General features: G+C 35.1%; 1 protein-coding gene across 1 annotated transcript in view; it reads left to right on the plus strand.

Annotated features, from left to right (window-relative positions):
• Positions 2793–15703, plus strand: part of LOC109837629 (eukaryotic translation initiation factor 4B2-like) — a 14336-nt gene continuing 1425 nt past the window's right edge. The window contains exons 1-2 of the mRNA XM_020405949.1: positions 2793–3985; positions 13783–14196. Coding sequence (XP_020261538.1) covers positions 2961–3985; positions 13783–14196 — 1439 coding nt within the window. The 5' untranslated portion in view covers positions 2793–2960. The remainder of the gene's footprint in view (positions 3986–13782; positions 14197–15703) is intronic.

Here is a 15703-nt window from a genome sequence, read left to right on the forward strand (position 1 = left end):
TAAATAGCCACACCGCCTACTGACCAAATGTACGCAATTTCTACGCACTTAGAGAAGTATATCAGTTTATTTCTCCCATTCAGATCATAGCTAACTTGATTGTCAGAGGAACCTCCGGAAAAGTCAACTCTGATCCTCTAACGTGTTGCACATGTGCAAAACTCTCATCCTATCGGGGGATCAGCCATCAAAGAAGATTAAGGGACCCTGACCTTTTTAGAATCAGCCCTAAATCCCATTGTTAATCATCAACGCTAATGTTTTAGACTAAATAGAACAAGTTCAATTATGTTCCTCTGTACTCTATTATCTAACTAATTATAAATGCGCAATCAGAATAGTTTAAGATGGCAAGATTATTGCACGTGCTGATATTCCAGTTGTTATAAATAGTTTGGTTATGCATGTCTATCACAGAAAATAGTGTGATGATGTATAAAATAACATGTTAACGTGTGATTAATTCGGGCCTTATTTATGTTAGCTAACCTTAGGAAGTAAAGTATTACCTAGGAAAATTTCCATTCCATTATTTTTGCTTCACAATTCCAATACCTCGAGTAGCCTCTAAGCAATGCCAAATTTGTGTAACACAAATTTAGATTCTCTATATATTAGCGCCCGGGCTTACATTTTTTGCCCCTCCCACGAAAATATGGTATGCTCCTGGTGCCTGACCTTATTTATTTAGCTGAGCTTAGTGTGAGAGCATCTCCAACATCTTCCCCAAAATTTTCTCCAAAATGGAGAAACAAAAGTCATATTCTCCAAATTATTTTTGCTCCAACTCCAACAGCTTCTCCATTTTGAAAAATCGCATTTATTACAATAATAAAGCTCTCTCCAAAAATTTGGAGAATGCTGCAGATTTGGGGAAGGCTCCCTATTTTTTCTCCTCCTTCCCTATTTTGAGGAATGAGATGGGGAATCTGTTGGACAAAAAAAAACCCTCTATATTCCCCAAAATTGAGTATTTCAAGAAGATGGGGAAGCTGTTGGAGATGCTCTGAAATTCTTGGGATTATTGAAAGCGCATCAGAATTTAAATGTGACAAATGATGAATGAGAACTCAATGTTTCCTTTCCTAATTTTTTGATCTCATAAATGCGCTTCTCTGCACGATATCTTTTATATTAGAAGCATGGTTTTAGGTTTTTACTTTTTTTTTTAATTTGTAAATTGACTCCTACAGTAGTATTCTAGTATTCTTATTTCTCCATTAATTATTTTCTATGGGTTGGGCATGACCCATCCCCCATATACGATGCTCTTAGCTTTGGGGGAAACATGTATTGTCAATATACATTGCAAATAAACAAGATTTTTACCATAATTCGCAAGAAATCATTCGTTGAGTTTGGAAAGAGAAGTTTGACTAAATAAAATTCTTAGAATTCATAAATGGTTCTTTGAAACTTATACTTGATAACTTAACCACCGCGTGGAAACCTGAAAGAGCATATTGAAATGAACATCTCGAGGAGAAAAAAAGGAAAGTTGACACCACTAGGTCAATTTCTTAAAAAGAAGTTATTTTCAAGAAACAAAGCAAGTTAAAACATGTGTACGAATCTTGAGAGACGAAAAAGATAGGAAACGCCAAACTGACTGGCGGGTAATATGTGAAGAGGAGAGTCTCGAGAACCACGAGAAACGTAAACACAGCTGTAAGGCTATAATGTAGATGACACGTTGTGCGCATTCCTCAAAGAGTACAAAACATTTAAAACCGCTGCAATAAGCAATAAACGACAAGTAAGAATATTGTAAATCTCGAGAAGCCCAAAAGAGTCAAAACCACAGAATTGGAAATAAAAAACAACTTCGAGAAAAGCCTCCACAAAATCAAATAGCTTTAAATTGTGAATATAACATAGTTCGAGGTGTTAAAAAAAATCCTCCAGAAGCACAAAGACATCAATGAACTGTTTGATTTGTAAAAAAAAAAAGGCAAATGAAACTGTAATTGCAAATTATAAAAGACAGTCACAACTACAATCCCAGTTGTAATTATTTGCTTTGTTGTCTTTGCATAACTAACAACAAATAATTTAAAGAATTTGGAGGACTTATTTAGAAATACCGATACTTAGGAATCTAAGACAGAAACACAGAAGATGTGGCGGTCTTATATCATAAATAAAAAAGACCCTACTTTTTAAAATCCAATTCTTGAAAGTAATATTGTTAAAATTGTAAAACTTAAAATACACAATGTCTCCCACGAGACCTACCCAACAAAATAACGAACTCTTTTCATATTAGTCCCTTACATGCTTCATATTTTAACAGCAGCCCCTCGGTTATGGAAATTATTATTAGGCTCCTTAAATTTTAAATTGATTTGAATTAGACCCTAAATCTTTGTAATTGCTATTAAATCCAGCAATTCGTAACTTATTTTGAAGTTGGTCTCTCCAATCAAGAGTAGAAGTAGCCATAGTAGGGAGTACCAAGTAAAATATACTATTGTTTGTGAACCATCAGTTCCATCAATTCCCATAATTTAATTCAAATAATCAGTCCCTTCAATTGCTATTTTCTAGTCTCGATTGGAGTGGGATAATCTCAGCATAAGTTGAGAATTGATGGACCTAACAGCAATTTCAATGACGTGAGGGGATAAGTTTAGAAGAATTTAAGAATTGAGGGATCCGATAGCAATTTCATTGATTGGAGGGACTGATTTAAAATGTGAAACATCTGAGGGGAGGACCAATATCGGAAAAAAACACTTAAATAATCCTCAAACCAATAAAAACACAACATCCTCTCTCTCTATTTTACCCCTCCTTTTTCTTTTTACACTATTATTTTTCCTTGTCATCTCCAACTTCAACGTACAAGAAGGGATCTCCCCTTCGATGCTCTCTCATTCTCATTCTCCAGAGTCTTCTCCCCTCTGCGCTCCCTCTCATCCCTGGCTCCCCTAAACCCTAACCCTAACTAATCCCTAGCGATGTCAAAGCCCTGGGGCGGCGTCGGCGCCTGGGCCCTCGAAGCCGAGCAGGCCGAGGCAGAGGAACGAGAGCTCGCCGCCTCGGCCCAAGCCCAAACACAAAACCCACAGAGCTTCCCCTCTCTGAAGGAGGCTTCGCAATCCAAGCCCAAGAAGAAAAAGCCCGTCCCAATCCCCCTCACTCAATTCGTCGCCGATCCTCATTTTGACGAGCGTCCTCCGACTCCAACTGGGCCACGTGAGCGCGCGCAGGAGGAGCTCGAGTTCGGTCGACGGGGGTTCTCCTCCTACGGCGGAGGCGGCCGGGCGGGCCGAGGAGAGGCGGAGGAGGGGGGTTTGAATGATGAGCAGAGGCGGGAGGGCCGCAGTCTAGGGTTTCGGATATGGATCTACCGTCTCGGGCCGATGAGCGTGATAATTGGGCCGTTGCAAGAGCAGTTTGCGCCGATGGATCGTGGGCGCGGGCAAGATCGATATGGGTCTCTTGGTGGTGGGTCGAGGGCTGATGAGGTTGACAATTGGGCTGCGGGCAAGAAGCCCGTGCAGAGTTTCGGATCCGGGTTTAGGAGCTCTTTCAATCCGGCTTCGGATTCAGATAGATGGGTTAGAGGAGAAAGAGTACCCAGCACCAGTAATGGAGAGAGGAGGAGATTGGTGCTTGACCCACCAAAAAAGGATGTAGGAAGAGTGGATGAGGCTATGAAGAGTCAGACCCGGCCCAGCCCATTTGGGGCAGCCCGGCCCAGAGAGGAGGTGTTGACGGAAAAGGGATTGGATTGGAAGAAGATTGACTTAGAGATTGAAGCCAAGTCAATAAGTAGGCCAACGAGCTCACATTCTAGTAGGCCTTCAAGTGCTCAGTCGAATAGGGCGGAGACTCCAGCGTCGCAGGTGGGTGAAGGAGTTAGGGCTAGGCCGAAGGTGAACCCATTTGGAGATGCGAAGCCGAGAGAGCTTTTGTTGCAAGCAAAGGGAAAGGATTGGAGGAAAATTGATTTGGAGCTGGAGCATCGTGGTGTTGACAGGTCTCCGTCCTCTTAACTCGGTGCATTTAGTTGCTAAAGTGCAAAAATATTTTGTTCTATATGTCTCATTTATCCATAGATTCTAGATTTGCATCTGGACTATGCATCAGACCAGAATAACTAAGTTTCTCGCATGCATTCAGTAATAAAGTCATGTATCTTCCTTTCGTTATTCACGCTTTCACATATGTCAGGGCTTTTGATGATGCCGAGGGAATCCACTTTATCTTTATCTTAGGGAAGAAATTTGATTTGCCTTGAGACGCACTGGGCGAAGCCTAGATGGCCAATTGGTGGGTGTAGTTTAACCTACTTTCAGTTTAAGCTCATATGTCTAATAAGTTCTCCTAAACTGGAATGCAGTTTACATAGCTAAGTAGTCTCTAAGGAATCACATTCAAAGTCACTTGTAAAAGGCTTAAAAAAGCGAGAACTGAATGGAATTGCATTACAGGCTTAAATAAATAACATGAAGGACTACAAATGCTAAGTTTTTTTTTAGATACAAAAAGAGAGATCAAAATGTGTTACTTTGCAGCTTGTGATGACCGATGACTAATGCTGTTGTGGGAACATAATATATGCATCTGACGTGTTTTGGGAGAATGCTTTGTATATTGGAAATTTTGTGAACTGTAATAAGGACAATTTTATATTGCTTAGAACTTTGGGGAATAAGTATAACTCATGCAAATTTGTTGAATGCATTTGTAATGATAATATTAAAAATGGTTGCGTGGTAATTAAATAAGAACGTAGTGATAAATGTGTTGGTGAAAATTTAGGAAGTAGAGTTGACAAAGCTGATTGATATGGTAAGGAAAACATCGATGGCTTGGTGTCAGATACTTGAATGTTTAAAAAAGAGTTGGTAAACATGTTCGAATGTAAGTTCTGGGGAATGCTTCAAGAAGCAACTGAGAAATCTTTCAGAAAGAAATGTACTGAAATTTAATAAGGGAGATTGACAAAGTATTTGTCTGCCTATTGACTATCCCTAGATAACTGGCATATAGTTTAGACAAAAAAAGCTACTCAAGTGGACATGGGTATCCTGGACTAATAGGTTATATTTTAGGGGTTTGTCTTTAGACCCAAAGGTTACTCATATTTGTGTTTAAACCCAAATGTTTTTCTTTGTACTTTTAGATCCAATCATATTTGTGTATTTATCTTTATTCCCAAATTCTCAAATACACTACATAATTATGTGGTCCCCCAATAAAACTTAAAAAAAAATACAATTTTACCCTTATCTTTTTCTCTATTAATTCTCTCTCTCACCTTTTTTACTTTCTTACTTCCTTCTTCAACTCTTATAAATCCATTAAATATTTCGTCATTCCATTAATGTCTAAAGTTTAAACACTAATATTTAGTGGCATTCATCTCTTTTTTGGTATTCTATATTATAGATTCTTCCAATTCTTTGACTTCTAATTTTAGCATAAATCCACATAAGCATTTGGAACAACTATAACATTAATTTGTCATTTTCTCCATCATAATTTTTCACATGTTTATTCATGATACCTCATGATTGTTTATTATAATTAATAATACTAAAAAATCAAAATGTTGATTTTATTTTCAGAAAATTGATTTTAATTTCATAATTGATTTTGATTTGTTGTGAGACCAAATTTTATTTTTAAATTTATGTTAAGTTGACTTTGTTGTGAGACCGAATTTCATTTTTAAATTTATGTTAAGTTGACTATCTTTGATAAACTTGCATATTTAGTTTTCCTTTATAACAGATAGAGATGGATGATAAATTATTGTACATTGATGGATTTTAGAGGAAATAATCGCTTCATTAAAATGAATGCCAAGGGGAATTATAATGATCTAGTGGTTGTGGTGCAAATTTGAAAAGTATAGCAGGTAATTTGAAAGTGTAGCATGCATTTCTTGAAGTATAACAAGTATTGATAAAAGTATAGCATGTATTTTTGAAACTGTAGCAAGTATTTTCAAAACTATATCATTGAAAGTATAGCGGGAAAAAACACTAGTAGTTATTTCCGAAAGTATAGCAGGATAAAACAAAAATGTAGTAGGTTTTGTTAAAAATATAGCATATATTTCTAGAAGTAAAGCAGGTATACTAGTATAGTAAATATTTTTGAAAGTATAACATATATTACTAAAAGTATAGCAAATATTTTTGGAAGTGTTGTGGGATAAAACACAAGTGTAGCAAGTATTAATAAAAGTATAGTAGGAAAACACATTAATAGATAATTAGACCAAGCACAATTAGACTAGACACATCAATCAGATTACATTAGGACATCAAGACATCATCATCGTCACATACACACACAAAAACTTCTTCTGTGTATGGAACTTTGTAAGTCAATCACATTATGCTTGCACCACAAGCAATTATACTTTGCACCATAACCACTAAATCATTGTGATTCCCATTGACATTGAATTAAAGAAGTGGTTTTTTTCCTAAAATCCATTAAAGCACAGCACAATCCATCATCCATCTCTCTTTATCAAAAAAGAAAATGAAATGTGCAAATTTTATCAAGATACTCAACTTAAAGCAAATTTTAATATGAAATTTGGTCTCACAACAAATTAAACTTAGAATGATAAAATCAAAATCAAGATTCTGAAATTAAAATCAATATTTTGATTTTTTAGTATTATTAATTCTTATTAATTGTAATAAACAATCATGAGAAATCATGAATAGTAATATAAAAATTATGTTGAATAAAATAATAAATTAATGCAATAATTGGCCCAAATGCTTGTGGATTTATGCTACAATACTAGAAGTTGAGGAATTGAGAGAAATTATCTTATCTTATACTATTATAAAAATGGATTGGCATGTTAAAACATTTCCCCTCAAAATGTCCTTTAACACATCCATACATACATACATGAATGCATGGGTACTCGATATAAATGTGATAATTAACCCTTCAAACATCCATACATCCACACATACATGATTGAACACATTGATATCCATCTCATATAATACTAATAAATGAGTAATTATTTAGGAGATCTAAATATGGGTGATAGGTTGAAACGGAACAATGCATCCAAGCAAAATGCTAGAGAAAGAATTGATTTCACTATGATGAATAATAAAATCTTTGCAAGCATTATGCATGCATGTAAGCAGTTACTATACAAATCAGATCTAGGTATAGGAGAGCAATGAGAGAGGACAACCAAAGCTTTTCATTTTGGATTCTCTTGTGAGCTTGAATGGATTTTAATTTTTTTTATGTGAGACATTAAAACTTTTTTCAACTAGCTCCCCTTTCATTCTGTCAGCATTTATTTCTCATTTCTACCTCTCAATTTCTATCCTTCTAACTTCTTAATCTTAGTCCCTATTACTCTCTTAAATCCTATTATTCCTTATTAAATCTCTTCAAATTCCCATCACACGCATAGCCTCCTTCCTTATCACTATACATACTATGAAAATTGTATCATCCCCAAATATATCTTTCTCATATATCTTCCTTGCCATCCCCGAACACCGCCCTCTGTCAGATTGTTGAAACAAGAGTCGGAGTTCACCTCCGAGACCTCCATGTATACTCCGGCGATACATGGTAATTTTCTCAAGTTATTTGATTGATTTTGTACTCTTTTGAAGACTGTGATTGAACTATTCATTTCTAATATAAATGTATGTCTTATCATCAAGAAGCGAGGAGTATCGCTTGCTATTTATTGTTCAAGTCAGTTTTGTGCGGAGTGAAGATTTCTCAGATTATTATGTGATGTCTGAAAACATGCGTCTAGCTTCCTTTTGTGACGGATGTATCTAGCTTTTGTTGAACATTTATCTTCTTAATTATTGTATTCTACTTGTATTGAAATAAAACCAATAATAAGATTTTATTTCCCACTCTGTTTGAGTAATGCATGAGTATAGGAATTTTCTATAACAATTTATGAGAAATGACAACATTAGAAATGAACAAACAAATGAGAGAAAAATGTAATCCCTCGCTTTAATCTTTTTAGTTTTGTACAAACTCCTATTGGTTTTTCTTTGTGGTTGAAAAAAATGAGTATGCAACAATTTAGATTGCATTTTAAATTAGATTTTAATTTGTATGCAATTTTTTATGATTTGAAATTTTTTTCTTTATGGAATTTGTGATTTGAAAATTTAGAACCCATAATACTTCTCGATACTTAGATGCATTCTGCTTTATTTTATTTTTATTGAAGTACAACAATTTTTTTAGCAATTTAGTATAATTGGGCAAAATTCATCTGAGCCCAACCTACCAATGTGATGTACTTGGGCCTAGGTGACACTATAGAAGCTATATTATAACAAAGCTACAATTCGCCCGCACAAAGATCCTATCATATTTGGCCCATGTAAAGATCCTAAGTTTTTAATTGAATTACATTTTTATATTGCAGACATTGTTACAAGTTTTCTTAAGTTTTTTTTCTTGCAAATATTTATGTTTAAAAAACTAGACAAGCATTTTTAATATCTGAAGAAGAAGATATTCTAGGTATTTGTTGATGTTAAATAATCAAACAGTCAAATATATGGTGGGGGTGAGGTTGATTAGGGGGCCGCTCACTTCTCCGAATATCTAATTTTGAGTTGAGTAGCTTCAGTCTGCACAAGTAGCAACTCGTGAGAGAACTGGGACTGGTTCACTCGTTGTTCCTCCGACGATCAAGTCAGTTGATGAACTTGAGTGGGAAAATGAAGAACTCCGTGAGTTCTTTAGTGTAGTACGGTATAATTATCAAATATAGCTTAGAATAACCTAGAAAATCCCTCAAAAAATTCTCCCATTTATGTTGAGAATAATACCTCTATTTATAGTGGTGCTGAAAGTGTAGAACGATCACTTCGGCCGAGCACAGGATGACGACAAATAAGTATGGCTTAGCAGCTGTGTCAGCACCTACTTTACAGCTATTGGTCGGCGAGTGGAGGAGAGATCACCTCAGCATTTAATTCTTGGCAGACGACATCATACCTCTAGCCCTGAAAATCTTCATGATACATTAGACCACTTCGGCGCCATCATGTCCCCAATCACTTTTAAATAATCAAATGTATTCATGAAACATAACAATTCTTAGTGTCAAATAACGTGAAATAGCAAATATACAATTTACTAGCTACAAGTTGCAAATTTATAGGCCAGGAACGAAAACTAACATAAAAAAGTTGCAGATTTATTGAAATTTAATAAAGGATGTTTTTTCATTTCTAACTATTTGTGCAATTGCTAGACATTTATTTTTAATTAACGTCAAAAGACATGAAATAGCAAATATACATGTTACTGACTACAAAGTGTAAATTTTATTGGTATACCTCGTGTTGTGTGCATATTAATGAGTAACTTCCTATCTACCTTTGATAGATCATCTAAGTGGATATGCACATTAAAGTTTGTGAGCTAAAAATAATATGTTCAGAGCCTCTAAATCATGCATCAGTTGATCGGGCAATCTATTTTTTTTACCATGTGAAATTCTCTCCTACTTTATTCTCTCTCCTTCACATGGTGGGGATTGTGTCACATCATTATCAAGGAGGAAAATCCCCTCCTTGTTAAGAATACCCATTAATCATATATATATATATATATTTGCACTAGAAAATGGTCCTCACTTTTTTTGATAGAATCATCAGTTTTGACAGAATCATCATATCTAGATTGAGCTCGACTTTAAATAAAAATAAAAAAAGAACCTTCCGCACGAAAGTCCAATGAAGGTTGATCATGATCCCCATATGCAATCATCAACATTGACGAATTAGAGCATTAATTAGGCTCTACTGTTGCATAACTGAGCTTCCTTAAAGCATATAAAGTTCCTAATTAACCTTCCTACCAACAATAACAATTAATACATGTTTGTGTATCCTTAAGACTCCATCTCATGATCGGGTTGAGTGACAAACTTTCAAATCTTGCGATCCTAGGGAGATGAGATTTCTTTGAAGCATCAGCAAATGCGTTACATATGTTAACCTGCACAAAGTGTCATCAGAAATCATGAAGGCGACAGTCTCCTCACCTATCGTCTTGTATTGTACCAAAATAGTCGTAAATAATTGTTCTTCTATAGACTTGTAGGAAATAAATTTGTTCCTTTAGGAACAAGTACGATAATAACTCCCCAAATATGAGATCTGTAAACCTTCAGAAAATTTATTGATGTCAGAAATGGCGATGTGAATATGTGCCTTCAAGAGAAATTACGGTAGAAGCATGATCATCTTAAGAGGATTCCTCAGCCTTCTTAAGAATCCAATAATTCTTCTTATTCCTTCTTTCTACAAAAGGTAGAAAATCAAGTGTCGCACTCCTAAAAACTTCCTCATCTCGTGCTGCAACTAAGACTTACATCTTCTGCAACTACATTATCGATAACTTCTTCCAACAGTCATTTGACAAAGTAGCGCTCAGTTGCTACATCTTCCAACTCAACAGAGCCATTCCCATGTAGTAGAATAGTAACCAAGTTCTCGTAAGATGAAGGTAATGATGATTTAAGGTCTTAGTTTCATTATCGACCTTAACTCGTATGAATTATAATTCTGAAATAGTTTTATAGAATAGATTGAGATAATATCGAAGCGTGATATAGCAAGTAGGGGGTAATTCATGACATTATTTAATTGTTTGTGCTTATTTGGATTAGGTTAGTTGATATACTCCAATGATGAATTATGGGTAGTTTGTACCTAAAGAAAATTATCATTGCAATATGTGCACTTATGGCCTGCATATAAACATGACAATGAGTGCATGTGCATTGCCGTACTAGTATCTTAAAATATCAAAAGACATGAATCCCACTAAAATTTAGTATTTAAACTTTAAGCATTAAGGGAGTTGAAAGAGTATTTAATGGGTTTATGGGAGTTGAAGAAGAACATAAGAGAGTGAAGGATGTGAGAGAGAATTAATAAATGAGAAAAAGAGAGAGGTGTAAACTTGGTTTTTTTTTAAAAAGGTTTTGAGGGAACCACATAAGTATGTAATGAATTATAGAATTTGGGGTTAAAGATAAATACACAAAGATGAATGGGTCTAAAGGTACCAATAAAAGTACTTGGGTTTAAACAAAATTTGGGTAAACATTTGGGTTTAAAGACAAAAAACCCCTATATTTTATTAGGAATCTCTGAGTGTGGATCACAGTCGTGTTTTGCAATTGATTATTAATGCCTTCTTGCAAGACTTGGTGAAGCTTATTGACTGTTGAAGCTTATCTTTCAGTAGGACGAACATCAAAACTTATTTATACGAATCTCTAGGTTGTTTGGCAACATATATAAGAGAAATGCACAAAAATCCATAACCATACATGGATTTTGCTTCGACATTTAAATTTTTGCTTGAATGCCCTTTGATTGTATTTATTGCTTTTGATTGTGAATGGAAATTTACCATGATTTGATAATGAAAAAGTGGTTGAAGCAGGCTAGACAAGAATATAAATATATTTCTATTTCTATATGCGAAAGATTTATCCTTTTGTTCATATAAAAGATCGGCGAATTTTCTTTAAGAGATTGGCTGTGATAAAAACTGTTATGCCAAAAGAGTGAAAATGTCTGCTTACATGAGATGTTCTCATTTCTCAAGTCGAGCATTAAGGAAATTGCTTATTAATGGTTTTGGAGTTGGCCTACCTTATTTTATAGATTAACTAGCTTGGGTTGTAATTCGTAAATGAATTAGATATGTAAACCGGAATGAGAAACCATTTTCGTAATGTTTGTTTCTAGATAAGGATCCTATCAAAACCACCCCTCTAGGAATGGGGTGGATTGCACTATGGATAGAAGAGCTAAAATACTCAAACTAACCCCCAACCACTTGTGCCTGGTATAGATGACCTCATTGTATGGGGGTGTTCTGATAGAGTCTGCACTCTTTATTTCTTAGAAATCCACTTGAGAGTTTTAGAAACACATTTTCCTTATTTTTCTACAGCACACAAGTGATATTTTTATTGAATTATACTTTGATTTATATTATAAGATTTATCTCTTATACTTAGACCATCTCCAATGGCAAGGCAAATATTGCCTTTCTCTCTCCTTCCACCTCACTTTATTCTCCCTCCACATCACTTGCCTTTTCCAATTGCCTTTCAACTCCACAACAACTAGTTTTTCAAAAGTTTTTCACTTTATCTTTCCTCCACATCACTCAACCATCTTCTGACACGCGGGGCCCTTGGTGAAATTTAACCGGTAGGCAAATTTTGCCTTTTCTCTCCCCTACTTTTCATTTGCCTATCCACTTGCTTAGCCATTGCACCAAATAATTGTCCCAATTGTTAGCCATTGCACTTGGTCTTAATGAACTCATGAATGATATACTTTGACAATGATGTGGTAGCTATTGCTATGAATACAGCTGCAATGAACATGGTTTTTTGGTTGTCCTGTTAATAAATTTTGGAATGTTTGCACTGACAAATTCTGTATATGCTGTATATAACATATTGGTTAATCCTTGTTGTTTACTATGGGTCTTGTACAGACAATTGGACCATCACCAAATGCCTCTTTACTGTTCTCCATACAGTTAAAACTATATTTCTCATTCAGTAAGTACTTGTTGATTTCTTAAAAAGCATTTACTTCACCATAAACTTAAGAGACTGGTGCCAAGATTTTGTACCACAGGCATTTTATTGGTGTATAAGTTACTTATACAGTTGTTAAAGGAGTTCTGTGTTATTTATGATACATGTATATAATGTATATGTATATATAACTTATGAAGCAATTGTTTACCAATTATTGTTTCTTGTAGGGGCCTGTAACTGATTGTCACCATTTGTAGTATAACTCCTAATCAGTGGTCATGTGTTTTGTTAGTAGGATTCCCAGTTGACTTGTGTACCATTGAGCTTGTACTTTCATGCGGGAATTCCTGTTACCAATGTATACTAGACTTATTGTTTCTGTTAGACAATAGTGTCCCTGTTTGCAAAATTTTTTGAAGTGTCCTGTTCTATTTCTATTCGTCCATCTTTGTGCCAGGGTACATATATGGGCCCATGTTTGAGATGAAAGAGATTTATCGGCCTACAAAAGTATTTTTTAATGAGTACATATTAACGACTTGCACATTTTGGTATTTAGTCTTCTTGCTTGATTGTAGATGCTCATTGGACTTGTTATTGCACTTTTAAAAAGTAAACAGGGAATTGGTCGATGAGTTTTCCTTTAATGTGAAGGTCGACTGTTGCATACTTTTTCTATATGGATTCCATTAGCCGCAAAACTGAAGGAATGTATCATATCAATTGATAGCTGGTCCTTGCATATCACTTGATTTAATTGTGGAACAATTCTTTGTGTTAATTGTCCTTCCACCATAAATCAAACAACTTTGAAAACTTTTATTTGATAATTAGGGAATGCTCATACTGAGAATGAGACACCTTCAATCATATTACAAATGGTTTTCTGTTTGCCTATCAGCTATCTCTTACACTATGCAATAAATGAAGCGTTGCGCTGTTCTTGTTTACATTGGGCTTGAAAGTTTTGCATGATTGATCAAGATTCTCTTTTCCATGTACCATCGATTTTTTTGGTATATTTTGCATCCTCACCTTACTGTTTGCCTTGCCAGTCAGCCATCTTACCAATATAATAGGTGGCACAGGCCATTTTCTCTCTAAGCAAAGCAGACTCAGCTATATTGTCTCTGCTGTATACTTCGTCAAAGTTCTGTAACACATCTTCCATTTTGTTTTAAATTTGCATTATTCAATATTTTCAGACCGGAAACAGATGAAGAAAAGATGCTCAAAAAAGAAATCGATCATCTAAAATCCCAGGAAGCGGATCTGAAGAGCGAGGCTGCACAAGTTTCTGCGGATAAATTCGGCGGTTTGCATGAGCAAATACTTCAAAAAGAGAGGGAACTAGAGATTTTGATACATCAGTTGGATGACAAGGTTAGGTTTGGCCAAAAAACTGTTGGCAATATGAGGCCTGGTTCAGGAGGAGGCAGGATTGGTGCACTGTTGGATGCACGACCTAATTCACGGTCAGGTGTTTCTGAAGAATCCAGAAGTTCAGAGTTTATGGAGAGACCTCGATCACGTGGTGGCATGACGGATGCTTGGGCTAAGCCCTCAAATGACAAGCGTGGATTTCAAAGTGGTTATTTTGGTGATAGAAGCTTAGACAGGTATTTTCATCCCCTTCCATTTCCTATTACAGATTGTTTTTTATTGATTTGACATGGTAAGGAGTAGTTGAATAGGCAGATGATGAGATAATTTGTGACGTAATAGTTGTCAGTTGAGATTTCTATACTTGATGGAGCATGCTGGATGACTGAGGTCCTTATGAGTAGCCTAGCATCCCATTGAATTAAGCTACCTATGGCTGAAGCCCCTTAAAAGAGTCCTGGCTGAGGTCCTTATGAGTAGCCTAGCATCCCATTGAATTAAGCTACCTATGGCTGAAGCCCCTTAAAAGAGTCCTGGCTGATGGTTTCTATGCAGTATGTGCATAGAATAGACACGATCATATTTAATATATTATTTGTCACCCTAAAGTTTTCATGTTTTAATATATTCTCATCCTAAAGTTTTCATGTTTTAATATATTCTCATCCTAAAGTTTTCATGTTTTAATATATTCTGTCATCCTAAAGTTTTCATGTTTTTCAGTTTCATCCTAGATCTGTGATATTCTAGTTGTGAAAAATAATTTCAAAAGTTTCAACATGTTGAAGTTTTCTTGCTCATACTGGTCCTGAGCACTGTTAGCTAAGGAGCATTTGTTTTCAAAGGAAAAAGGTGTTAATTGGCTTTTTTTTAAATTAAGAAAGACTGTCTTCTAAACTTGAGATGTGAGACAAACAATGAACCATTCTAAACTAATTTTTTTCAATTCAGAAAAAGAAAAGCAAAAGTTATGTTAAGCGACACGTGTCTATGAATTGATTCTTGCGGGCACTTACTTAATAGTCCCAACATCCAAGCAGTTATGCTTTCTTTTTCTTTGCTGTTGTGCCCTTGTTCCTCTTCTGTTCCAGTTGGTTGGTTGTTCCTGCATCTTCAAAGAAAACATATTTTGCATATTTACAGAATGGTCTATTTAGTATTTACTACTCTGATTGTCTGATTTCCTTGTGTTTGTTCACTCTTTTGCTTACATTTCTTTCCAAGCTCTAACCTCATCCTTAAGAGAAAAGTTAACTGAATGCATAAGACAGCTGTGAGAAAGACACAGCGTATTTTAAAACTATTTCGTATTAACGATTTACAGTAAGTATTCACTTGCAGATTACAGATTTATTTATTTTCATGTTTTGCTTCTTGTCTCTTTTCAGCTAAATAGCTGGTGTCATAACATTATTAACAAGGTTAGATTATTTTCAAGTTTGTTATTGTTGTGTATGCTAATGCTTGATTCTAAAAATCATTCCAAGAGGTTATTATTATGGCCAGTTCTTTTCAACTTCTTTTTTTTAATCGTATGCTTATTGCTATTATAGAACCATTGACAGGAATATTGATAGAACCCAGATTGTGAAGTTAAGATGTCAGAGAAATATGTAGAAACTTTGGCTCTTGAGACACACTTTACTAGACTAGTACAAGATCAATATATGGATGTAAATTCAATTTTTTGGATATGATTTTTGAAGTCATTGTAAAGCATGAATTACTATACATCCTCCCGAC

This window comes from Asparagus officinalis, chromosome 4 (assembly GCF_001876935.1).
Source record: "Asparagus officinalis chromosome 4, Aspof.V1, whole genome shotgun sequence".
NCBI classification, from domain to species: domain Eukaryota; kingdom Viridiplantae; phylum Streptophyta; class Magnoliopsida; order Asparagales; family Asparagaceae; genus Asparagus; species Asparagus officinalis.